The following is a 24,818-nucleotide window of genomic DNA, read 5'->3' as shown; positions in this document are numbered from 1 at the left end:
AAGTGCAAGGGAGTGAGGATGTATGAATAACCAAGATGGAGTCTATCGGTTCGGGCCATACACCACCAACTAAGGATAAGACTGGGTCTTTATTGCACGGCTACTAAGACACAGACAGCCGAACAGGCCACACCCACAGCCCGGCTCCGTAGCCACTCCCCCTGACAGAGCGAGCTCACGCACACAGGATGTAGGCGTCCTTGTCCTCCAGCAGGGCGGCGTAGGTGCTGATGAAGTCCAGGTAGTTCTTGGGCGTGACGTAGTTGCTGCGGCGCAGCTTCTGCAGGAAGAGCTTGCTGTACTCGCCCACCGAGCTGTGCACCATGCACACGTTGTTGATCACCTCCTTCAGGTGCTCCTCCGGGATCATGGAGCTCTCGCCTGGAGCAGCACAGCCGTGAGTCAGTTACCGAGCTCCACATTAATCACAGCCTGCATGCCTATTATTGATGGAGACCCATCAGGCTGACATCACACGTTTAAGGGGGGAAAAAAACAGAATCCTGAGAAGGTCCAGATCAGTCAGTCCAAGGGCACTTAAGTCCTTGATCCATCTGATGATGTAATGGTTCTGAGTCTGATCACTTAAATGGTATATATAAGCATGTATACACATATATACATATATTTCAAAACTAGATAATGTTGTAAGAAGCAAAAACCACTTGAGCCACAGTGATCCTGCACAAGCAGCCTTACCGAGGAAGGACTGAGCCACAGCCAGCAGGGCCTGAGGAGGCCAAGGCAGGAACCAGTCTATCCCAGTGTTATTCACCAGCCCTGAAACACACACACACAGGTACACACACGCACACACACACACACACACACACACACACACACGCACACACGTACACACACACACACACACACACACGCACACACGTACACACACACACACACACACAGGTACACACACGCACATACACACACACACACATACACACACACACACACACACACACACACACACACAGGTACACACACGCACACACACACAGGTGCATACACACACACACACACACAGGTACACACACACACACACACACACAGGTACACACACACACACACACAGGTACACACATGCACATACACACACACACACACACACACACACACACACACACAGGTACACACACACACACACACACACAGGTGCATACACACACACAGACCCAAACAGGTACACACACACACACACACAAAGCAGCCATTAGACCACGTGCAACAGCTTTCTCTTTCTGTTTCAAATAAGGAGGGAATGTGGAGCAGACACACACTTTATACGGAGCACACATTAGGTAAGTCAAAGTGGGTTTCCTTCATTCCTCTGAAAATGGACCTTCCCCACAATTCCACTCCCAGGAATTCAGATTATGCATATTAGGGGCTGCATTAGTTGTATCATCCCAGACAATGACATGCATTTTAAGCGACAGTAAGAGCAGACAGACCCATAAACACACACAGAAGCCCTACCTGGGAAGTTCCTGCAGCGGGTCCGCAGAGTGTCCCCTACGGGGGACATGCCCAGGACGATGTGCAGGTTGTTGGCGCTCTTGTTGACGAAGTACTGCCAGATGCTCTCCTTGGACGGGCCCGAGCCCATCTTCAGGGCCTCCTCACGGAGCTGGTTCAGGACCGACTCCTTCTCATCGTCCGCGAACAGCGCCGGCACCATGCCTAGTACAGTACATTACTGTAATTTAGCGGGCTTTCTTATCCAGAGCCAATCACCATGTATGAGCTATTACACATGGTTACAGCTGGAGGGGAGTACAGTCACATTGGAAGATTTTATTTTAAACTACAGGGCTTTTTGCAAGAACAATTTCCTGTAACGACACTCTATTGCTGTGTTTATTTTCTTAATGAGAAAACATACAGTAACAGAGAAAACAAACGCACACCAAAAAACTTGCGCATGGCGCTGGACCACAGGAACACATTAAGATGAGAGAAGAAAAGATTCGTTTTTGCTAGAAAAAACAAATAAAAGTATTTATTCTACCATGCGGACACAGTTAACATTTCAAACACATCGGCCTTCATCAGAACACTGCCTGCCATTCAAACAGGTCAATTAAAAACCCTAAGTCACCCATAGGTGCGTGAGGCACGGTAAGCACAGTTAAGTAATAATGACCTGAGGTCAGCATGTTGTTGATGAGCTCCAGGAAGCCCTCCTCGGCCACGTGAGCGTCGGTGAAGAGGAACACGGTCTTCTTGTTCTCGATGGCCAGCTTGTGGTACAGCACCTTCAGGTCCTCGCGGAAGGTGGTCTCGTTGTAGCCTCGGCTGAGCGTGATCTCAAACACCTAGCAGGAACCAGCACGACCACTTAACGCCAGTGCGACCGAGCTCAGCCACAAGACTGAAATCTCAGCCTTGACGAAGAGCAAGAGCAGGGACAACTAGAAACTGAGCGGAAACTAGTTGCTGTATCTCACTGAGTTGTACTAGATACTGTATCTTGTTGAGTTGTACTAGATAATGTATCCCAGTGAGTTGTACTAGATAATTTATCTCATTGAGTTGTACTAGATAACATATCTTGTTGAGTTGTACTAGACAACATATCTTGTTGAGTTGTACTAGATAATTTATCTCATTGAGTTGTACTAGATAATTTATCTCATTGAGTTGTACTAGATAACATATCTTGTTGAGTTGTACTAGACAACATATCTTGTTGAGTTGTACTAGATAATTTATCTCATTGAGTTGTACTAGATAATGTATCTTGTTGAGTTATACTAGGTACTGTATCTTGTTGAATTGTACTAGATAACATATCTCATTGAGTTGTAGTAGATAACTTATCTCATTGAGTTGGACTAGGTACTGTATCTCATTGAATTGTACTAGATAATGTATCTCATTGAGTTGGACTAGGTACTGTATCTTGTTGAATTGTACTAGATAACATATCTCATTGAGTTGTACTAGATAATTTATCTCATTGAGTTGGACTAGGTACTGTATCTCATTGAGTTGTACTAGATAATGTATCTCATTGAGTTGGACTAGGTACTGTATCTCATTGAGTTGTACTAGATAATTTATCTCATTGAGTTGGACTAGGTACTGTATCTCATTGAGTTGTACTAGATAATTTATCTCATTGAGTTGGACTAGGTACTGTATCTTGTTGAATTGTATAGATAATTTATCTCACTGAGTTGGACTAGGTACTGTATGATCCCGCTCACCTCACAGTCTGCGGCGAAGGCCGCCAGCTTGGTGAGGGACTGCTTGCCGGACCCGCCCACCCCCACCAGCAGGGCGTGGCCGCGGTTCATGCGGATGATGCGGTGGACGCGGGTCAGGTGCTCCAGGGCGTCGTCGAACAGAACCAGCTTCATCTGCGTCTTCGACTCGTTGTACTCTTCCAGGATCTCCTGCAGGCCAGAAACATGTGTGTGTGTATGTTAAGCGGGGGATGGGTGGTCAACAAATTAAACACTGGTTTCTTTCCATTTATTAGACTTTTTTGCTAACATTATTAATATAGGTCTGTATTCTCATTCCCAGGGTCAAAATACCCAGTTTTTGTTTCAATCTGGCCACCTTAACCATTCCCAGGTTTAACTGGTATAATGTTCCCTCCCTCTCCACCTCTGCTGATGTATGGCATGTGTTCTGGACACAAAATGGATCCTGTGCATCACTCAGATAGATGCTACATGCTAGCGGTGGCAGCAGTTGAGGTGAAGAACTTTGAAATCATGAAAAGTGGTGTAAAAAAAGCATTATTATGATTATTATCAATGTGTGGTTTTTCCACATCAGAGTCTTTAGAGCACCTGGAACAAAGCGTGAGAGGCCTCGTAGTCCTGGATGTCCTCGTAGACGCGCGGCTCTGACTCCACCAGGGCGTTCCTGTAGTCCCCGTACAGGACAGGGTCCCTCATGACATACTCCAGGTCCTCCGGGAAGTGCTCCTGGATCAGGTTCTTAATGTGATCCTGGACCTGTCAGGGAGACCCCAAGCAGAGAGATGAGGGTGGAGTCCAGTGACGTAGGCCTCAAAATGGCGTACTGCCTCAGTTAGGAATGAGTAATGAGACTACAGAACAAAACACGCATAGATCTACCCATAGCATTAAGCGAAATATAAACTGCCACACACACAAACACACACACACGTAGAGACACACACACACACACACGTGGAGACACACACACAGATATTGCCAGTGGGTTCCTCTAAGCTGAAACACATACGAGCGTTTTGTCGGTTTCGTTGATGAGCCGGTCGTGGAACACTCGCAGGCACTCGTTCCTCCAGACCCGCACAAACCGCTTGACTTCTGGGTACCTGCCGGCAGAGAAACGAGCATAAAGAAACAAAATGGCTACCGTGTGCGTCATTACGGTCGTGTGTGTCATTACGGCGAAAGGCCTCACTCTTCGGTGTTGGTCATGACCAGGCCATTGTAGACCCTGGAGAGGTCTCTGAGGTTGAAGATGTAGTGGAACTTGGATGGGGTCGGAGGCAGGTCTTTAATTATGTTCTTGTACAGCTCCAGGGTGCAGAAGGTCAGCTTGTTGCAGATGTTTTGTATGCATTCGTCAAAGGCCTACAGAGGAAACAAAAAAATGCGGTTGCTCTTGTGATTAACTTCAGGTCATTTTGGAGCGCGGCAAAGTTCTGGTTGGGCGTCATAACCTTGTATGTACCTTGCCACTGGCTAAAGAGCAAAGCACACAAAAAACAGCAATATTTACAGGCTATAATTTAGCGCTTAATGTTCTCTTTCCAGGTCTTTGTAATATATTTACTTCATGTTTGTTCAGAAAATTAATATAAGTGTCATAGTGTCAAGCATACCTGCCATTGCAGCCTGCCTGTCACAAGGGGGACTGCAGTATAAATAATCACTATAAAATTGTCTTTGGGGAAACATGTAATTATGTTGTATCTTAAGCCTTTCAACAATAGGCTTTTTGGAATGTTTTTTTATTTTCAAATTCTAAGACTAGTGTTCTAGAACCCCATTGCTTTCAATTACCAGTAGTGATTGTGACATCAGCATTAGAATGTTCAATTGAGAACATTCTAATCACATATTTGTGATCTCACACCTGAAAGGTCTAATGATCTTAACCAATCAGCAAGTAAACATATTAATCCAATCAACCAATCACCATGCAGTGGCCGTTGAGAATGGAGGAGTAGATGTGGTGGAGCGCCTCCTCCTCGGGGAAGGGGATGTAGAAGACGCTGAAGAGGGAGATGAAGCGGGGGTCCACCTCGTTGCGCCCCCCCCCGGCCTTGCCCATGGCGGCGATGAAGCCCAGGTCCTTCAGGATCTTGCAGTTGAGCTCCTTCCCCCGATCGTACATGCCCCCCCGGTCCAGCAGCAGCTTCAGCAGGGCGATGGGCTGCTGCGTGCCATACTCGTCCACCTGTGGGGTGGGGTACGCACGAGTGTGTGAGGGCAGGTCAACACACACACACACATACACGCACCTACACACACATATATACACACTCACACACACACACACACACACACACACACAGGGTTCCAGGGATTCCAAAGGATTTCAAAGGACCCTGGAAATCCCTGAAGAGAAGGATTAGGGAGTAGTAGGGTAGGAGGATTTGAAAGAAAGAAGACCTGGATCCATCCCCATAGAGAGTAGGAAATGCTGATCTGGGATTAGTTTGGCCTATTAGCTCATAATGGATGCGTTTGGGACGTGGACAGGAGAAGCCCAACCCTAGATCAGTACTGCTAATCTGAGACACTGTGAATGTGCTTCCCCCGGTCTCACCCGTGGCATGTTGAGGTCGTCCATGAAGACCAGTAGCCTCTTGCCCATGGGAGGGCCGTAGGTCTCCTTGGTCCTCTTCTCCACGTTGGCCTCCAGGTTCCTCTGCAGGTCCATGGATGTGGTGCGCGACGAGAAGTTGATGGTCAGCATCATCTGAAAGCGGTAGTTGATTAATTGAATAATCACAATCACGTCCAAACGATGATTCAGAGATGACTCACAATGCACACAAAGGCAGGCACAAGATGTTGTTTCCTTGTGGAGGTGGTGCGAAAAGCCACAATAAAGAGGTCAGATTTGTGAGATAACTATTACTCATACCATCCCACTGCTGAGACCTTGATAAACAAGTTTGGAACCATATAATCATTGTTCCTCAACTGCTTCAAATCTCACTGAAAATGAAATTTACCCAAGCTAATTTTCACAAAATATTAGAAATTAGGTTAACTGTGTGATTTTGTGATTGAAAGGAATTGCCAAAGGAAATATCAGTTTCAGTTAAAGGTATGTCTTTCAGTAACAGTGACTTTGTCTGTGTGACATGAAACTTGTTTTATATAATCCATTCCTAGAGTAGTTGTTTTTATGTGCAAATCAACATCTGCAGCTGCCTCGCTAATTCAACAGCCCTGACGGCAGGAGGCTCACGGTGGTGTCCATGTTGAGGTTCTTCAGGAAGTTCTGCGTCGTGGCCGTTTTGGAGGTGCCCGACTCCCCCACTAGCACAACGGGCCGCTTGATCTTCACCATCTGCTCCAGCAGCCAGCTGGCGCGCGTGGTGTCCACGGTGGGCACTGCGGCGGGCGGAGTTAGCACGTTAGCACGACAGGTTAGCACGTTAGCACGGTGTGTAATGGTCCAGAGCTCACCGATCTTCTTACCAAGGATATCAATGAACTGGACGTCGACGTCGTGGACGTATGTGGGGACCAGCGAGCTCCAGGGCACCCATTTCCTCTGCTCGCCGTCAAAATGAAAATCGTACAGAGTCGGCATGGTACCTGCACAGGTACACACAATACATTTAATAACGCGTTCAGAGGTATAGAGTTCTAAAACAACAAAAAAACCTGCTGTAATCTTGCAGTAGTCTTCTAGCTTTTACAACACAAGAGCTCTACTTAACCGTAGTATTTCTGTTTTCTATAAATAAATAAAGATTGCTATTGATAAGAAGTAAAGTCCAAATTTCCGCTTTCATGTCCTTTCAATTGACCAGTCGCTTCTGACCCCAGAGGCTTTACTGTATTACTGAAGTAGCATTGTGTTATGAGAAAGGCGATTCGTACAGAAGCTTTCCAAACACATTCTAGCAGAAGCACAAATGCGCCGGTCTGTTCGATAGCAGGGCGCGGCTCACCCGGTATCTCCCCAGGGTTGGCCAGGGCACTCTCGTCATGCGATGTGGTCATGCCGGAGAGCTTCTTGAGGAACCCGTCAAACTTGACCTTCCCGGCGTCGACCAGGGCGCCCCCTAGGGAGCAGCAGAGGGCCTCCAGGAAGAAGCACTCCAGCACTGAGGCCTCCAGCTCGTCCTCAACCAGCAGAGCCTCCAGCATCATGGACAGCTGAAACACCTGCGGACAACCACACACAACCAGCGATACTACGACTAACCACACACAACCTGCAACAGAAAGACTAATTACATACATAACCAACAACACAGTCGTGTAAAAAAATGTTACAAAGATTTAAAAAATATATGTATATATATAGCCCATCGTAATGATATCTGAACACCAGACTATGGCATATCATTGCAACCCTGTGTGTTTGTAGTGCTACTTGCAGTACTGCTCACCATGTTTAAGTCAGTCTGGGGAACAATGGTCTTCAATTTCTCCTCCTGCTTGCCGTCCACGATCCCTTCCACGATCATGTCAATGCATTTGGGGACGTACTTCTCAAACAGCTTGTTCAGCTCTGGTTGCTCCTGTCATTGGAAGATGAGAGAACATCCATTCATACACAAACATGAATGGATTAAGTGTGTGACCTAATCAACAGAACAAAATGACAACTTATGACAGGATAATGCCTCACCTCACCATTTTATGAAATCCACTCCGAGGGATAGGCTCGCTTACCTTTGAGCTCCTTGCGCTCACCCACTTCTGCCAGTAGGGGGCATAGCGCAGGTTTTTTGGGTCCACAAACACCATTCCACAGCGGGACACTGTGGCGGGGGAGGCGTACTGCAGGTCTCCGACCTGAAGCAGAATCTTTATTCGTGAAATCTGCAAAACTCGCAATCGCAATCTAAACAGTACTACTGTACCTGTCTCCCACTCCTCATTGGGAATTTTGTGCAGGTGTGTCTGTACCTCAAACAGCAGGGCACAGTGGCCCTGCAGGCGGATTCTCTCTCCGTTGGCCAGGGTCAGCAGCTTGTTGTCGTCCATCACAGAGTTCATGTTCTCCACCCACAGGGCGTCCACATCCCCGTCGAACATGATGTACCTGTGAGACATCGAACGGCACTCTCAGAACACATCAGAGACACTGTAGATGTCATGTGGTTAAACTGATGAAAATACTGGCCATCAAACTCACTAAGACCAATTCTATAAAGTTTTCCAGACAGGGAATGTTGAATTTGACATTCTTAAACTTCAAAAAAGTGAAAATAACGAGGCAAAACTGCACACACCCTTCTAGGAAAATAAACTTCATGTTGAGGGGAAATAAAATATAAAGTCAGTCTACTAAATTTTTGGATGCATGTCAAAAATGATATGTCAGGGAAACCTAACTGGAGCTAGATTCTGGATCTAGCCGATTTGATCGTTGAGCTCAGTTTCCCCAGTTATTTTATCAGATTTCTCCACAGCAGGCCTAATAGGCCCGTGGATTCACAGCTTTTTAAATTCTGACAGTTAAAATGCACCCTGAACCCAGTCAGCTCTTTTTACCTCCTTTCTTTTTTGTCAGTGGGCTTGTTGATGTCCCGGAAGATGTTGGACAGGATGCCGTCGGTCCAGTCCCGGGTGACCGGGTCCAGAATACCATAGAGCTCGATCACACTCATGGCTTTGGGGTTCAGACAGTACAGTTTCGTCACCAGACCCAACCTGTGTGGAAAACTCACGGTCAGCAGGTCAGGTGATCACATGAGTGAGTAACACTGGTAAACAGCTAACAGTAATGATGATAATGCTAATTTGAGGTGCTAACTGCACTGACCTGGTCTGGGACTGACACAGGGTGTTGATGACCACGGACTTTCCTCCTCCGGTGGGTCCCACCACCATGGTAGTGTGCCTGGTCATCATCGTCTCATACATCTGCACCACCTTGTCCACCTGAGATTATAAAAGCGGGAATTAACATAGATCGATAAACTACGAAATCAATACAGGATAAATCCCCAATAACTGAAGCGCCAGGGTTATGAACTGGCGAGTCAATGAATGCAGCTGTGTCCTGTTTAAAGGCCACTGAGGCCTAGCCTAGCTCGGAGCACCTGGTCCTCCAGCATGACGTAGTGGTTGTCCTGCAGGGTCTGCTCCACGGCGTCGTTGAAGCTGGGGTAGCGCACGCGGGGGCAATCCAGCCCCGGGAACAGGTCCGAGATCAGGCCCAGGAAGAGCGGCACGTCCTCGAACACGAACTTGGGCAGGTTCATGTCCCGCAGGGCGCGCATCAGCACCATGTCCTGCCGGGGACACGACCAATCAAACGCAGCGTAACCTTGCGGTGCTTCATAACCTTACGGACCTATACGATGACATCCCGATATATCTCCATATATAGTGTGCAACGTCACAACTTTGGGTGCGTTGTCGCGGTTACGGTTACCTCGTTGAGGTCGGGCGAGCCCCTCTTCAGCTCCCCGGCCATCACCAGCACGGACTTGAGCGCCCGCAGGCCGAAGTCGTAGTGCGACTGCTTGGACAGCTGCTCCCGAGCCAGCTTGTACAGCACCGTCATCTTCTTAGCCAGAATCTGAGCGGGCAGGAGAGAGGAGCACATCAGTGTACTGTATGTGTACTGTGTGTGTGTGTGAGTGTGTGTGTGTGTGAGTGTGAGAGTGTGTGTGTATACGAGCCAGCTTGTACATCAGCATCTACGCTGGAGAGTGTGTGTACGTGTGAGGGGCTTTATAAGGAGTGTGTTTGTGTGTGTGTATGTGTGTGTGTGTGAGTGTGTGTGAGTGTGTATGTATATGAGCCAGCTTGTACAGCACCGTCATCTTCTTAGCCAGAATCTGAGCAGGCAGGAGAGAGGAGCACATCAGTGTACTGTATGTGTACTGTGTGTGTGTGTGAGTGTGTGTGAGTGTGAGAGTGTGTGTGTATATGAGCCAGCTTGTACAGCACTGTCATCTTCTTAGCCAGAATCTGAGCGGACAGGAGAGAGGAGCACATCAGCGTACTGTGTGTGTGTGCGTGTGAGGGGCTTTATGAGGAAGTGTATGTGTGTGAGTGTGTGTGTGTGTGTGTGTCTATGAGTGTTTGTGTGTATTAGTGTGTATGTGTGTGGGCTCTCCTCACCTTGGCCATGAGGAAGCCCTCGGAGAACAGCATGATCTCACAGATCTGCTGCAGGTCGGGCACGATCACCACCACGGGCCGGAACAGGGCCTTGACCGACTCGGGCAGCTCCGTGCGCCCGGCGTACCCCGGGTTCATGGTGATGAAGATGCCCATGCGGTCGTCCATGGAGATCTCCTGCCCCTCGAACTGAACCCACAGAGCGCGCTCAAACCAGCCGCACACAACGGCACCCTGCCTTCAAGTCTCAACCAGCCTGTACAGCTCTTTAACATGGGAAAGTTCCCCATGCGAAAAATAAAATTATTCTACTCTATTCTATTCTATTCTATTTTTGCATCACACAGCACATTAGTTTTTGAGGAACAGTTTTTGTATGGCCTTGTCCTACAGCCATCCATTCAAGCTTCACTCACCTGTGTTAAGCCAACGTTAAAACTCAGAACATAAACAGTAAACAGTCTGTTTCTAAATTTCCATTTTGTACGGTTTAAGGTTCTTTTGCGGCGACCACTCACCTGGAAGGTCTTGAGGTGCAGGATGAGCGCGTTGCGGATGGTCTGGATCTGGGAGGAGATGACGGACAGCACAGAGGCATCGATGCGGTTGAACTCGTCGAAGCAGCCCCAGGCCCCACACTGCGCCAGCCCTGAGAAGATCTTCCCCATGGCCTGGACAGGAAGTGCCAGCTCATTAGTAATATTCTTAGATCTAACATAAGATCTTTATGCCCTAGATTCAGGCACCATTGGTCTTAACTTGACTTTAAAATAAATGCTATAGTGTCACTCCAAAAATTCACAGACAAGCCCAGTGTTGACTAGTTAGCTCACCAAACATTCAAACTTTTGTGTTCGTGAAAAGAAAAAAAATATGAAGATAAAATCTAAATAAAAGTATTTAATTTAAGAAGAGACACTGATTGAGCACAGATCTATGGATATTGTAATAGATAAGGCCAGAGAGAGGTGGGCTCACTCACCATGTAGTCCATGCCCTCCCCGCAGTTGGTGACCACACACAGCAGCCCCAGGGCCTTGGCCAGGTCTTTAGTGGACTCTGTTTTACCTGTACCAGCCGGCCCAGCAGGGGCTCCACCCAGGTACATGGACAGGGCCTGGGTCACAGACACATAAAAACACACATACAAACGCACACACACACACATACACATACATACACACACACGCACACATACACACACACACACATAAAGCAGCCATTAGACCATGTGGGAACAGATTTATGTCTGTCCTCTTAACTGAAGGTGAATGTCATTCCTGTCGTTTGTCGCCCCCGTACCTGCGTGAGCGTGAGGTAGATGCGGTCAGTGAGCGGCGTGATGACCAGGCGGCCGTTCAGCCCCATGTACTCGTAGCCGTAGTAGAAGGAGGCGCTGCACTGGCGCACGAACAGGTCGTCGTTCTCCCTCACCCAGTAGAAGCGCAGCTGGCTCTCCCACTCAAACTCGCGGGCGTCCATGATGCTGTGGGCGGCGGGGAGAGGGGTGAGGTGCTGAGCTTTCACAGAGTAAACGAGTGCTTCTCACAAACGCTGGTCTTTCACAGAGTATATGTGTGTGTGTGTGTGTGTGTGTGTGCGTGCGTGTGTACCTACTTGGCCATGATAAAGCCCTCAAAGAAGGCTATGATCTCACAAGTTTTAACTGTAGTTCAAAGTTCAAAAGGCACTTTTCTGTAATTATATTGCAGTATAATGTTGTTGGTCGAGCTCATGGTGTATCAGAGAGGGATGGAGGCAGGGCATGGTCAGTTCAATCCCAGCAGCCCCTACCTGTCCCTGACGAAGATGTCCACGATGTCCCGGGCGTGGACGTCGATGATGAGGACGGTGTTGATCTTGCGCCGGTCGTTCTTCTTCAGGGGCTGCGTGATGCGGGTGACCAGCTCGTCGATCTGCAGGTGCATCCTCTTGGCGTAGTTCTTGAGCGCCTGCTTGTCGCCCTTCTTCAGCTTGTTGAAGACGTCCTCCACCTCCCAGGTCCACCACACCTGGCTGCTGGCCAGCACCACCATGCCCTGGTACAGCAGCATCCAGTCCACTCTGCCAGAGACACACACGACCATGATGAGAAGGCCATGAAAACCATGACCATTCTCACACCACACACACACACACACACCCAAAGGTACACATAGACACAGATACAGAAAATGTCACTTAATAATGCATGACCATGATGTCCATATATACATAAATACATACATACATAAACTTTCGCTTACTGATTCATGACTATGATACACACAGCACACGCATTCTGTCTCTCTCTCTCTCTCTCACTCACACACGTTTACACACACACACATACACAGACACGCACACACAGACATGCACACACACGCACACACCCAGACACACATGTTTACACACACACACACACACGCACACACGCACACACGCAGACCTGCTGGTGTTGTCGCAGTAGTGGAAGATGGCCTCCTTGGTGATGAGCCTGTTGGTGCGTCTCATCTCCTGCAGGACGCCGGTCATCCAGTCCTCCACGCGGCCGTCGGCGTGGACGGCCTCCCTCAGCACCATGGTCTCCCCCTCCGCGGAGACCAGCGCCGTGGCCAGGGTCTCCCCGTTAGGCCCCTCCTCAAACTGCAGCGATGCGATGTTATCGTACATCTGCGCCGGGAGAGAGCGAGAGAGAAAGAGAGACAGAGAGAGAGAGAGAGAAACTGCTGCTTATAAACTGTAACTTAGAGAGAAAGCACTGCTTATAAACTAACTTCTAACTTCTTATCTGTCACTGTACCACGTGAGATCAGCAATAATGGATTGTATTATATAGTGCTTTTTCTTAATCTCAAGAAAAACAGTATAAAAGGTGCTTCATGATGTGCCTTATGAATATGGGTCTAGATTAGAAAATAAAATGAAAAAACTAAACTATTTTTATGTTAAAGACCATTCACTGGCCCACAGGAGGACTCCAGGTGAGGACGTTGCCGTGGCGACACACGCGCGCCCACCTTGATCATGTGCTCCTGGACGCAGGAGGGGTCGCTGCTTCCCAGAATGCTGAGCAGCTCGTCGTCGGAGATGAAGAAGAAGCGGGGGAAGGCGTTGCGCTTGGAGTCCAGGTAGTCGTTCAGGCTCTTCTGGCAGCGCTCCAGCCCGTCGCTCAGGCCCTGCAGGTCCGTCAGCCGGTTGGGCACCAGGCAGCACTTCTTAATCACCGGGTCCTTCACCGTGTCCATCATGATCTGAGCGCCGGCGCAAAACGCACACGGACACAATCACATTCACATAGTCAATTCCCATTCCCACCCACATTCCCATTCCCATCCACATTCCCATTCCCATCCACATTCTCATTCCAATCCACATTCCCATTCACATCACACTCTCATTCCAATCCACATTCCCATTCCCATCCACATTCTCATTCCAATCCACATTCCCATTCACATCACATTCTCATTCACATTCCCAGCCCTGTGCCTGGAGATCTACCATACAGCAGGTTTTCATTACAACCCTAATTTAGCACAACAGACTCTATGAATTAGCAGCTCAATGAAATCTCTAACTGTTGTTAATCCCTGACGGATGTTAAATATCACGTTATATGCGTTGTATGGAAAAGAGGTAGTTTGCAGAACCTTCTTGAACATTTTGTCGATGTTGTCAAACTTCTGGGCTTCCTCGGGGAGCTGGGAGCGGATGTCTCCTCCGATGAAGATGCTCTCCAGGTACATCCACTTCCGCTGCACCAGCATCCACACCTGGGGGACAGGCGCACAGGTGAGATTCACAGTTTATTTTTTTCCAGAAACAAAAACTTTTTTGGGACTGGCCAGTTTACGAACGCTGAGGACCCAGTGAGACAGGCCCCGGCGTGACCTCTGACCCCAAGGGGGGGGGGGGGGAGGGAATGGGGGGGGAGCACACACCTCGATGACCTCGCTGATGAGCGACAGGCTCTTCTCCCACTGCTGCACGGTGGAGAGGAAGGGCCCGACGAAGCGGCTGCCCGCCATGCTCTGCAGGTTCATGGCGTTGTCGTCCAGGCTCTGCAGGATCTCGTCCACGGCGCCCAGGATGCAGCCGCGCTCCTGCGTGCCCTTGAAGTAGCGCTGCACGCTGAAGCGCATGCTCTCCCAGGTCTCCACCACCTCCTTCACCCCCTGCGCCGATGACAATGCGCAGAGACACGCGCCGGTTACACACGGGCATAGGCTACGGAACGCTGTTTCAAAAACAGCCGGACTGTGGAACATTTAGAGCACTCCACTGACTCAAATCCGTTATTTAAAGTTGTTTTGGATGCGGCAGGAACAGAATTTATAGAAAGCAAAGAACCATTTTCTTTTCCAACAGTCACTTTGGCACATAAGCAACCAGGCTGTGTTATATTGTAAAAGGTAATGTGGCTGGTAAAATGTTGAAAATACCTGGTGATTTTCAGATTCCACAAGCAACTTTGGCCAGTGAATGAAAAAGTTAATTTTATTCCATGCCACCATTCCCAATAAATATTAATTCTTGCTGAGTACAGCTGTAAGAACAGGCCCAGCATCCCAACCTTCTCGATGCTGAGCTCCTTGACGGCGGAGGTGACGATGTCGCCGATGACGCTGCCGTACTTGTGCAGCTCCATGGCGAACATGTTCTCCAGAGTGAACGTCTCCAGGTTCATCTCAAAGCTGGTGCCTGTCCTCTCCATCAGCTCCTTCCAGTGTCTGAACACACACACACGGATACACACACACACACACACACACACAAGCACATGCACACCCACACATTAAGAAGGTTATTCTGAGAGAGTTGAATAAAACAGCATGCCAAGAGTTTTGGGTCATTTGACAGAAACGTGTTTATCTGTTGTATGGCACTTACGGAACCAGATCTGACTGGTGAAAAGGGTTTCAACGTGTGACCCCTGACCTTTAACCTGCGACCCCTGACCTTTCTCTGAGGGCCTCGTCCTTCAGGTCCACCAGCAGGGGGAGCGAGTCCTTGAACTCCTTCATGCGGCCCTCCAGGAAGAAGGCCACGGGCAGGCAGCGCACGTCCTTGGGCAGCTTGCGCAGGCTCTTAATGAAGCCCTCGATGCCCTCCTGCAGGACCTGGATGTCCAGGTTGGCCCACAGTGTCTGCGACCACTCTGTCTTAGCCACCTGGGACACACACACACACGGACACACACACACACATGCGCACACACGCACACACACTGAGATTTCTGCCCATATCATCCTATCAGGAGCTCAGCTCTTACAGGGGGCTCTGGATGTTCACCTGATATCATCTTCAAGTGAGCTCCGCTCTCAAATAAAAACAGCTTATTGCAAAAGCAACAGAAAAGATTGCATCCTTTCTAATGTATCCTTAAGCTAGCTAACAAGAGCATGTAAGTTAGCCTAACTTACCCTCTTCCACCTAGTTCTAGCTAGCTAGCTTGGTGTGTGTTACGTTAAATAGCCCCTCCCAGCTGACCTTCTGCGCTTTGTAGATCTCGTAGATCTGCCTGAGGCCGCTCATGTCCTGCTGGACCCGCACCAGCTCTGGGTACATGGTGATGGGCAGGTTAAAGAGCTTCTCTGCGTTAGCCAGCTCCTGCCGGCCCGACTCGATCCGCGCCAGCTCCGCCTCGAACGTCGCCATCAGGCTCATCCCTGAGAGGGGGAGAGAGAGAGAGAGAGAGTGAGAGAGAGAGAGAAATTCAGGGTTCAGAGTAGGGGGTAAAAATCCTCACAAGAAAAGAGTCCGGCCTCCAGGGAGACAGAAAGAGAGGGAGACAGCGAGAGAGAGGAAGAGAGAGAGAGATGGAATGAGAGTGAGGGACAGTTGAGAGAGAGAGAGTCAGAGAGGGGGAGAGAGAGGGGAGGCCCCAGTCACGCCCACTCTCTAAGGCCAGCCTGTGACAGTGAGCAGTCGGTGGCCTGTGAGAGAGAGTCTCACCCTTCTCCAGGTCGTCCCCCACCGCCCCCGGGCCAGAGAGGTTGAACTTCTCTGCGAACGTAAACGCCTCCTGCTTGTACTCGTTGATCTGACTCTTGGTGATCTGGAAGACAGGAGAAAAGTGTCAAATGTCATGGGCGTGAGTCAAAGGAGTCAAAGGACTCAAAGGAGTCAAAGCCTGCCAGCCACACTGAGGTGAATCCTTGCTGAAATGGATCCCAATAGGCCAAATACTAGAACGTGCAGACAACCACACCTGTATGGCAGCTGAATGGCTACTGACTGTGCGTGATGTTCAAGAGCAGATTTACAGAGGCTGGCTGGGCAGCACATGTCTATTGATTCATTGATTGTGATTGATTTGAGAACGATGATTGATTATGAGAATAGTGAGTGAATGCAGACAAACTGTCCTGATTACAAACACTGTGATGAGACACAGCCACGCTATGTGTGGCCAGGAACAAGGAGCCTAACAGCTCAAACAGCAGAACAATCTAGAAACGATCACGGGCGGAACAGTCTGGAAGGGCTGGGGCGCGGGAGGGGGGGGGGGGGCGCTCACTTCGGTGAAGGTCCTCTTGACCCGGCCCAGGCTGCGGTCCACCGCCCGGGCCTCGGCGAACAGGTCGCTCCACATCTGGCTGATGTTGGCCGCCAACTCCAGCTCCTCCTCCGGGGCCTCGATAGCACAGAGAGCGCAGCACAGTCAACACACTGCACGATGGTCTATGCTCTATAATACACACCTATACACTATACAACATGACACACATCTATATACTGTACAACAAAACTATACTCTATGCAATATAATACACATCTATACACCATACCATCATATACACATCTAAACACTGTACAACACAACATACATCTATACTCCATACAACACTACACACACTTGAGTGCTCTCACCTCCACGCGGTACATAGCTAGGGTCCTGTACTTCTCCTGGATGTCCGTGTACCTCATCTCCACGGAGAGGGACATTGCCCGGATGTCTGAGATGGTGCCCAGCACAAACTTCAGGTCTTCCAGTGTGTCTGGGCTCCTTTTCAGGGCCTCTGAGAGTGCCTGTATGCGCACACACACACACACACACACATATGTGCATACACACACACACACAGTCAGCAGGAAGTTTCACACAAAGTATAGGTCCCCACTAGTTTAAGCTGTGTAAACTATTTGTGTTTGTATGGGAAATACATAAGAAATACTGCCACTTTCAGATATTGGAATGTACATCTTTAAATATGCACTACTGTGAAATGTACCCATCATTGTATTTTCCGAAACAAATAAGGTCTAAATATTAGCAGTACACAGCAGAACATTCCATTTGCGTAAGGAGAAACATTTTTTCCAAGGATCACATGAGCTCCTAAGTTGAAAATTTTAGGAGCACACTAATGCATCCCAATTAGCAGATGTGCCCCTAAATTATTTCTCCAGTTAACACACATCAATTTTCAGGAGAAAATGCTCCTAAAATGGGAGCCCTGCAGCACCCTGCCACAGTTTAGCGGACTCCCCCCCCCCCCCCCCCCCAAATGGTCAGGCCCCATACCTGGAGCTCGTCGCGCAGGCCGTAGAGCTCCTCCCGGGTGGCCTCGTTCATCAGCCTCCCCAGCGAGCTGACCCAGGCCTTGGTGTTCTCCTGCACCCCCCGGGCCAGCAGCCGCATGTTCAGCCGGATCACCTGGACGTCCGTCTCCAGCGGCTCGCGCGCCACCTCCTGGCTGACCTGCGTGTAGAACTGCAGCTTCTCGTCGTACATGAAGCAGGACGGCCGCTTGGCGGCAAACTTCTCCATGACGATGGACTTGTCCAGCTTCCAGAGGTGGCGGAAGCGCTTCCAGCGGTTCAGGTAGGAGCCGACCGAGCCCAGGAGGCGGTGCGTGGTCTGGGACACCGCCATCGCCCGCTCGGTCACGTGCGGAACCTGGGACACGTCGCTGTAGAAGCTGAACACCACCGGCTCGTCGTCCCCCTCCACCACCTGCGGGGGGCACTCTATGCAGGTCCTGTCCATCCAGCGCACAAACTTCTGCAGGGGGTCCAGGAGGGGAAAGGGGGGGTAAAGGGTCACAAACCTGCAAGGACTGGCTAATTACTCTAACATACCGGCCCAAAAAATTTTATGGGGCAAAGGAAGAATAGAGAGTCACAAAGTAGCAGGAACGGGCACATACACCAATGTGTATTTTGTTAGAAAATGCTACTAGAGAATGCATTCATGAACTACAATCAAAATGGCAGCCGGTTTGCAGGTGACACACAATGTGCATTTCACATACATGATCGCACTGGGGATGTGGGTGGGCAGGAACTGAGAGTTTGGTAGGCATGATTGGAGACTTGGTTGGCCATAAATTTAGGTTTTTGTGATGATGAACTAAGATTTGGGTGGCCATGCATTGAGACACATGCAGCTATTTCAATGTATTATGGACACAACTCTCAATTCAGTTCCGGAAAGTTATAAAATCTCCCCAATGAAATTTCAGTATCAGTCCCCCAGTGCTGCTGGGCCGTCTCCTGGTGTGCTATGTCTGCTTGCGAAGGCCGCAGAATGGCTCCGCCCCCCCACCGTACCCTGGTGCTCTCCAGGCAGTCTCCCACGCAGTGCATGATGAGCTTGTACACCTCGCAGTTCTTGGGCTGGAGCATGATTTCGGGGGGGGACAGGATGGTGTCGATGCGGAACAGCAGGACGTCGCCTGTCAGCGCCAGGTTGAAGTTCTGGATGTTCCTGTCGATGTTCCAGAAGAAAGAGGGGTGTGAGAGCATGACGCAGAGTCGAGTGGTGATTAGGGATGGATCATTCAGATTTTGCCAATACTGGTGCTGAAATTAGACTTTCAAAATGGTACCCCTTCCAAAACAGTGCCTGAATTAGTACCTTTTTTTAAGTAAAGAACGAACATCAACATTGAAGCAAGTCTTTTTTATTGCAAAGGTAAAGAAATTGAAGTGAAATGGGACACCAAAACCTGCATTGCGATTTGATTCAGTAGATACCGGTCATGTGAGAACCAGTGCCACAGTGGTACCGGGTTTCGACACCCAACCCTAGTGATGATCGGATGTGCCCGTCACAGATTCCCAGGGCATTAGTCTTGGAAAGGCCTACCTCACCACCATCTTGGTGAGGGCGTCGAAGATCTTCTTCTCCCAGTAGGCGTAGTACTGGGCCATCCTCTTGGCCCTGCCGGAGTTGGTCTGCATGATCAGGCTCTCCATCTTGGTCAGCAGGGGGTGAATGGCGTTGTACTTCCTGCTCAGCAGGCTGACGTCCTTCAGCCGCTCGCTCTCCATGAGCTCGCAGAACTCCTTCACCCCTGGAACAGAGCACAGCGGACAGGAAACGAATACAGGCACAGCTGGTTATCAGGTACGAAAATGATCCTCTATCACAACCCCAGTCTCCTAATTTCATAGTGCACAGTTATACGCAATGCCCAGTTTCAAATCAAGGAGCACCGTAAGTGCATTCAGAGCTGCCAGTGATGATCATTGTTTTCAGAGTTTTCGGCGAAATTTACACAGAACATCACTGGGTTTATGGTTTACTTGGTCTTTTGCCAGGTGGTTTTAGTGTTTTCCTTTGTGACTGTGTGAATATAAACAGGGAAGGAGAGACGTGACGCTTTCAGGTCCATACCCGGCAGGTCATCGCCTCTGTCCAGCGCCGGCAGCTTGAACAGGTTGGCGGTCTCGATGGCCTGGATTTTCACGTCGATGTCCCTCTCGTTCTTCTGGATCTGGTAGACCAGCGACTCAAACTTGGCCGTGGCCTGATTGCAGCGGCCGATGTACTCCCAGATTCCTGAAACGGACGGACGCGCACATAAATGGCGTTAAGAACAAATACATTTTTTACAGACAAAAATGGCTCTGAGAAACTACAGCAGAAGAAGAGGTGCAGATGAAAGTTTTAAGAGTACAGAATTTCCATAATATGTGCCAGAGCTGTGAGCGTGTGTGTGAGATGGAGACAGGAGGCTGTTGCTGCTCACCCAGAGCTGTGAGTGTGTGTGAAACGGGAGACGGGGGGCTGTTGCTGCTCACCCAGAGCGTTCCAGTTGAGCCGCTTGTGCCCCGCGCTCATCACCCTCCGTAGCTCGGCGATCTGCTCCGTCAGGAGGCTGAACTCTGCGTCGTTCAGCGTGTTCATCAGCGAGTGGAAGTGCTCCACCAGCGTGGTCAGCCCGTGCACTTCCCTGCGCCGCCGCGTGCAAAAACACAGGAAACGGCCGGGTAAAGATCGGTAAAACATCAGTATCACTTGACTAATCCGTATTAAATCAGTATAACTTCACTAATTCATATTAAATAAGTATTACTTAACTAATTGGGGAAAATCTTGTGAAATCAATATCACTTGACTAAGTTTGGTGCTTTGGCAATGGTATGAATTGAGAATAATCTGTTGATCTCAGGGCCCCAGGGCCGGAGGCGGTACCTGAGGAACCGGACCTCCTGGAGGGCCACGCTCCGGGCCAGTTTGGGCACTGGGTAGCCCAGCTGCTCCAGGTACTTGGTCTCCGCGATGATCTCCTTCAGCTCGGGGGCGAAGTTGACCACGTAGCGCACCCCCCGGCACACGTTCCGCTCCGGCGCCGCCGGCTCCTTCTGAGAGAGCGTTTTACCGCGCGTTACGCCCACGACTATTTCACCAATATCCACAGCAACAAAAATTCAGTTCGTAGCATACTTCATCAAAAATTCCTCAGAGATTTAAGGATTATTTACAAACTTTCACTACTGCATCTAAAAAGCTATTTAAAATTCATACACTCAAGATGTTCAGTGAAAATAAACTCTGATAAAGCTTTTTTAATCCTAACAGAGTGCATATGGTCCCTCTTGAACACATTTAAAGTTCATGTAACACCGGGAATTTTGCTGTTTATCAGAACCAGCTCTTAGCTGAGGCTAAGGAGCTCATCTGATTGGTGGAGGCTGCAGAGATCACCTGATTGGTGGAGGCTGAGGAGCTCATCTAATTGGTGAAGGCTGAGGAACTCACCTGATTGGGGGAGGCTGAGGAGATCGGCGAATTGATAGAAGCCTGGTCCCCTGACACGGCCTTGACGGTGCTGGTGCACACCAAAAGCAGGGTCTTCTTCATCAGCTGGGGCAGCTTCTCCTCCGCCGCCTCTCTCCAGGACTCAAATTTATTCATCTCGTAGTCCTTCATCGTCTTCGCCACCTCCAGGTACCTGTCTTTGGCCTTCACCGATAGGGCCAGTGTGAGAAAAGATCAATTCAGACAAATGAACAAATGTCACATGCATATTCTAGACTGTTACCGAGGTCACGGGTTCAATTCCCATCTAGGACACTGCCATTGTACTCTTAAGAAAGGTGCTTACAATCTAGTGCTACAGCAGCAAGGGGGGGGGGGCAGTAACTGCTCTCCAAAAAACACAAAGCCATTAAAAAGCATTTAGCTGGAGAAGCTTAGCGCCAAAGAGGTTGCAGGTTCAGAAATCCCAGGTAGGGCACAGCCAGTGAGCGTGGCGCTAGAGCAGAGAGAGACAACGACGCACCGCTCGCCCCTCCTCGCTCTCCAGCATCTCGGGCACGTCCAGGAAGTGGACGATGGTGTGCTTGATCCGGCTGAAGAGCGACCGCTCCCAGTAGATGGCCCCCGCCACGGGGGGCTGGTTCTTGCTCAAGGGGGGGTTGTCCTTGTTCTGCTCAAACAGCTCGTTGATGATGTCCACCTGCCACCAGCCGCAAGGACACAACACGTCGGCCAAAATGAAGGACACAGAACTCTCTATTATCAAGATTCCATTCCAAATCCATGTATCGTTCTTTCCTTGTTTTGTAACTTCAGTCCATATAAGCCAAAACTCTTAGAGGACTTTAAGCTTATTCTTGCATTACAAGGCAGGAGAATTTTTTTTTTTTTGCATTTTCCTAACATGAATTATTGCACAAAATTGACAAAAAGATAAACACAGTTGACACTTTGGCATTTTTGTTTCAACAGCCGGCTAACGCATTTAAAATAAAAACTGAACCAATGCGGAGCACCTCCTTGCAGTACTGGGCTAGGATGTCACAGAACTTCTTCATCATCTTCTTGTTGATGCGCTCCCTGGAGCGAATGTGCTTGAACTTCAGGAGCATGTCGAAGGCCACCTTCGCCGAGCGCAGCGTCTTGAAGGAGTCGTCTATGAAGTGGATGGCCTCCTCTTCTATGCCCTATGAGTGAGGGGAAAGAGACGCGTGAGGCGTGTCCACGTTTGAGCGGGAAAAACACACTCACGGAGGGAACACCAGACAGAGACTGTGGAATGGTCCCCAGGTCCTCCACCCACCTCCACTTTGGTCTTGAAATCCTGCATGACCTCCTTCCAGCTGGCCATCTTGCGGATGTCAAAGGGGTCGAAGCTGAGCTCCTCGATGGGCGTCACCAGCTTGTCCACGCAGTACAGCACGTCGTCGATCCGCTTGGGGTCCCCCGTCACCGCCTTCAGCTGCGGCCCGAAGATGTTGTAGAACTCCTCCAGGGTCTGCGGTCCGGAACACAGGGACAGGACGGAACGGACGGAAGTTAGATGTGATGAAGAACATCTACTGAGGTGCTATTCTAATACCCAATCAACGATGCTCTTTAATGCCAAGGCTTATCCTGGACTGAGTATGGCACCCTCCTTAACCCTGTAAGATCACAAATATGTGATTAGAATGTTCTTAACTGAACATTCTAATGCTGATGTCACAATCACTGCTTCTGATTGAAAGCAGTGGAGTTCTAGAACACTGGCTTGGAATTTTGAAAGAAAAAACCTTCTCTTCAAAGGGTTAAATGATTTTATGAACTATAGGAGAAGAGTGCAGACTTGACCCACCTGCAGGATATCGTAGAGGTCCTGGCAAATGGAGGACATGTAGTCGGTCTTCTCAAACAGTTTCCGCCGGTCGAACTCCCACCGTGGGTCTCGGCCCGACGACTCGATCTTGGAGCGTATATCGAAGTAGCTGGACTTCCACAGGTTCAGCACCTCCTTACCGTCCTGGGCTTTGGCCTTGGCCACGCTTCTGTTGTCTCTGTCAGTTGTTGTCATTCAAAAGAACAGTAATTATGAAAAACAGGCACAATGAGGAGATATGGACAATGGTCTGTAATGGTTACTAAGACACCCAGCCCACTCTTACAAGGCTCACTCCAGCTTGAGTCTGGTGTGGACAGGGAGTCTGGTTTGGCTGGAATACTTTTCCCGCTTTTTCCCCAAACTCCACTGGCAGATCCCTCATAATTAAATATGATTCTGTCCGTATGTCTGAAATTCTCCAAGGGCCTCTCTGTCTGTGTTTGTCCCAACATATACAGGGCAGGGGGGTGAGGGTGTGTGTCATTCTAAAAGGAACTGTGGGCTGAAGTGTGAGGGGTCTTGTGAGGGGGGTGAACTGTCTGTTGGGGTACTTCTGGAGGACAAAATTCAACATTTTCAACAAGTCACCATTTTCAACATAACATTCTGAAAGCAATAGCTAATTCAGTTCAATGTGGTGTTTTGGATTACTATGCTGTCCTCCAGAGAGGGGGCCAGGGGTTTGGCGAACAGAGGAAGGAAGCTGCGTGTATTGAGGTGCGGTGTGGCGCGTTCCCTCACTTGAACAGGGTGCGCACGTTGACCACGCGCGCCACGCGCTCGGACAGCTCCCAGGCGATGCGCTCCATCAGAGGCACCATGCGCTCGTCAGAGTTGTAGTGACCCGAGATGATCCACACCAGCCTCAGCCCGTTCATCATGGGAGGGATGGTGTCCAGGATCACGCTGAAGTCCACCGCCATCACCAGGTTCTGAGTAATAACAATTATCATTAATTACACATGTGAAACAAGGCCAGTCCTGTTACATCTCTCCCGCTGTAATGAAATCAGTCCCTATCATGAAGACATTGTGAAATTAGCAGGCCAGGTTTGTTTGTTGTGTGTATCATGAATATATGGCCTATAAGTGTAAATACAATATTTGAAAATATTCACATGTGTAGCAACTCCTTACTCCTTACCAAATTAGTTACAAGCTAACTAAGGTACACAGGTATAGCTACAACTTAATGTTGCTAATGTTGTTAAAAACTACTGGGCCCATATTCAAAGTTTCACAACAGGACTGCTTGATCTAGGACCAGATCTTCCCATTCATAGCCTAACCTTGTCTATTACAAGTTAAAAATATAAACTGATCCTAGATCAGCCCGATCTCCCATGGTTTCCGCACCTTGAAGTGCCTCTCCAGTGTGCCGAGGAAGCGCACGTTCTCCACCGCCTCCACGTGGTACTTGCTGAGCTCGGTCATGGTCATGTCCAGGTTCTGCATGGTGACCGGGTCGGCCAGGGTCATGACCTCCAGAATCTTCTTCACTGCCGGGAGCTTGAGCTGCTCGCACAGGGCGCTCAGGGACGCCGTCCTCTCCTGCCAGTAGTAGATCTCCGCCATGGGGCCCTGACCCTGATGGAGGAGGGACCAGAGTAGTGAGCAACCAGCCACGGGTCCATACATGGCAATGTCCCGTGGCCTGATTGGTGGATGGGTCTCATGTGGGCGGGACAGGGATTTTTAG

The 24,818-nt window shown here is 49.4% G+C and overlaps 1 protein-coding gene across 1 annotated transcript in view; it reads right to left on the bottom strand.

The window, feature by feature from the left end:
* The window catches only part of dnah10 (dynein axonemal heavy chain 10), a 43,363-nt gene that overhangs the window by 13,774 nt on the left and 4,771 nt on the right, over positions 1 to 24,818 (bottom strand). Inside the window, exons 8-55 of the mRNA XM_035432449.1 lie at positions 24,476 to 24,706; positions 23,861 to 24,051; positions 23,096 to 23,294; positions 22,562 to 22,756; positions 22,275 to 22,445; positions 21,782 to 21,958; positions 21,259 to 21,462; positions 20,692 to 20,861; positions 20,298 to 20,449; positions 19,891 to 20,055; positions 19,360 to 19,567; positions 18,822 to 18,978; positions 17,794 to 18,273; positions 17,139 to 17,297; positions 16,786 to 16,902; positions 16,221 to 16,323; positions 15,756 to 15,934; positions 15,225 to 15,436; positions 14,839 to 14,995; positions 14,207 to 14,440; positions 13,916 to 14,038; positions 13,283 to 13,516; positions 12,712 to 12,935; positions 12,078 to 12,347; positions 11,586 to 11,769; positions 11,266 to 11,400; positions 10,802 to 10,954; positions 10,284 to 10,472; positions 9,589 to 9,735; positions 9,254 to 9,445; positions 8,974 to 9,092; positions 8,703 to 8,861; positions 8,115 to 8,250; positions 7,878 to 8,000; positions 7,592 to 7,723; positions 7,148 to 7,364; positions 6,669 to 6,788; positions 6,436 to 6,581; positions 5,785 to 5,937; positions 5,152 to 5,412; positions 4,411 to 4,583; positions 4,228 to 4,321; positions 3,807 to 3,974; positions 3,213 to 3,401; positions 2,147 to 2,318; positions 1,480 to 1,683; positions 700 to 780; positions 184 to 381 (exon numbers count right to left, since the gene is read on the bottom strand). Of these exons, the coding sequence (XP_035288340.1) occupies positions 184 to 381; positions 700 to 780; positions 1,480 to 1,683; positions 2,147 to 2,318; positions 3,213 to 3,401; positions 3,807 to 3,974; positions 4,228 to 4,321; positions 4,411 to 4,583; positions 5,152 to 5,412; positions 5,785 to 5,937; positions 6,436 to 6,581; positions 6,669 to 6,788; positions 7,148 to 7,364; positions 7,592 to 7,723; positions 7,878 to 8,000; positions 8,115 to 8,250; positions 8,703 to 8,861; positions 8,974 to 9,092; positions 9,254 to 9,445; positions 9,589 to 9,735; positions 10,284 to 10,472; positions 10,802 to 10,954; positions 11,266 to 11,400; positions 11,586 to 11,769; positions 12,078 to 12,347; positions 12,712 to 12,935; positions 13,283 to 13,516; positions 13,916 to 14,038; positions 14,207 to 14,440; positions 14,839 to 14,995; positions 15,225 to 15,436; positions 15,756 to 15,934; positions 16,221 to 16,323; positions 16,786 to 16,902; positions 17,139 to 17,297; positions 17,794 to 18,273; positions 18,822 to 18,978; positions 19,360 to 19,567; positions 19,891 to 20,055; positions 20,298 to 20,449; positions 20,692 to 20,861; positions 21,259 to 21,462; positions 21,782 to 21,958; positions 22,275 to 22,445; positions 22,562 to 22,756; positions 23,096 to 23,294; positions 23,861 to 24,051; positions 24,476 to 24,706 (8,557 nt within the window). The remainder of the gene's footprint in view (positions 1 to 183; positions 382 to 699; positions 781 to 1,479; positions 1,684 to 2,146; positions 2,319 to 3,212; positions 3,402 to 3,806; positions 3,975 to 4,227; positions 4,322 to 4,410; positions 4,584 to 5,151; positions 5,413 to 5,784; positions 5,938 to 6,435; positions 6,582 to 6,668; positions 6,789 to 7,147; positions 7,365 to 7,591; positions 7,724 to 7,877; positions 8,001 to 8,114; positions 8,251 to 8,702; positions 8,862 to 8,973; positions 9,093 to 9,253; positions 9,446 to 9,588; positions 9,736 to 10,283; positions 10,473 to 10,801; positions 10,955 to 11,265; positions 11,401 to 11,585; positions 11,770 to 12,077; positions 12,348 to 12,711; positions 12,936 to 13,282; positions 13,517 to 13,915; positions 14,039 to 14,206; positions 14,441 to 14,838; positions 14,996 to 15,224; positions 15,437 to 15,755; positions 15,935 to 16,220; positions 16,324 to 16,785; positions 16,903 to 17,138; positions 17,298 to 17,793; positions 18,274 to 18,821; positions 18,979 to 19,359; positions 19,568 to 19,890; positions 20,056 to 20,297; positions 20,450 to 20,691; positions 20,862 to 21,258; positions 21,463 to 21,781; positions 21,959 to 22,274; positions 22,446 to 22,561; positions 22,757 to 23,095; positions 23,295 to 23,860; positions 24,052 to 24,475; positions 24,707 to 24,818) is intronic.

The sequence above is a fragment of the Anguilla anguilla genome, chromosome 9 (assembly GCF_013347855.1).
Source record: "Anguilla anguilla isolate fAngAng1 chromosome 9, fAngAng1.pri, whole genome shotgun sequence".
In the NCBI taxonomy this organism is placed as follows: domain Eukaryota; kingdom Metazoa; phylum Chordata; class Actinopteri; order Anguilliformes; family Anguillidae; genus Anguilla; species Anguilla anguilla.
This window is presented reverse-complemented; position numbering and strand designations above follow the sequence as displayed.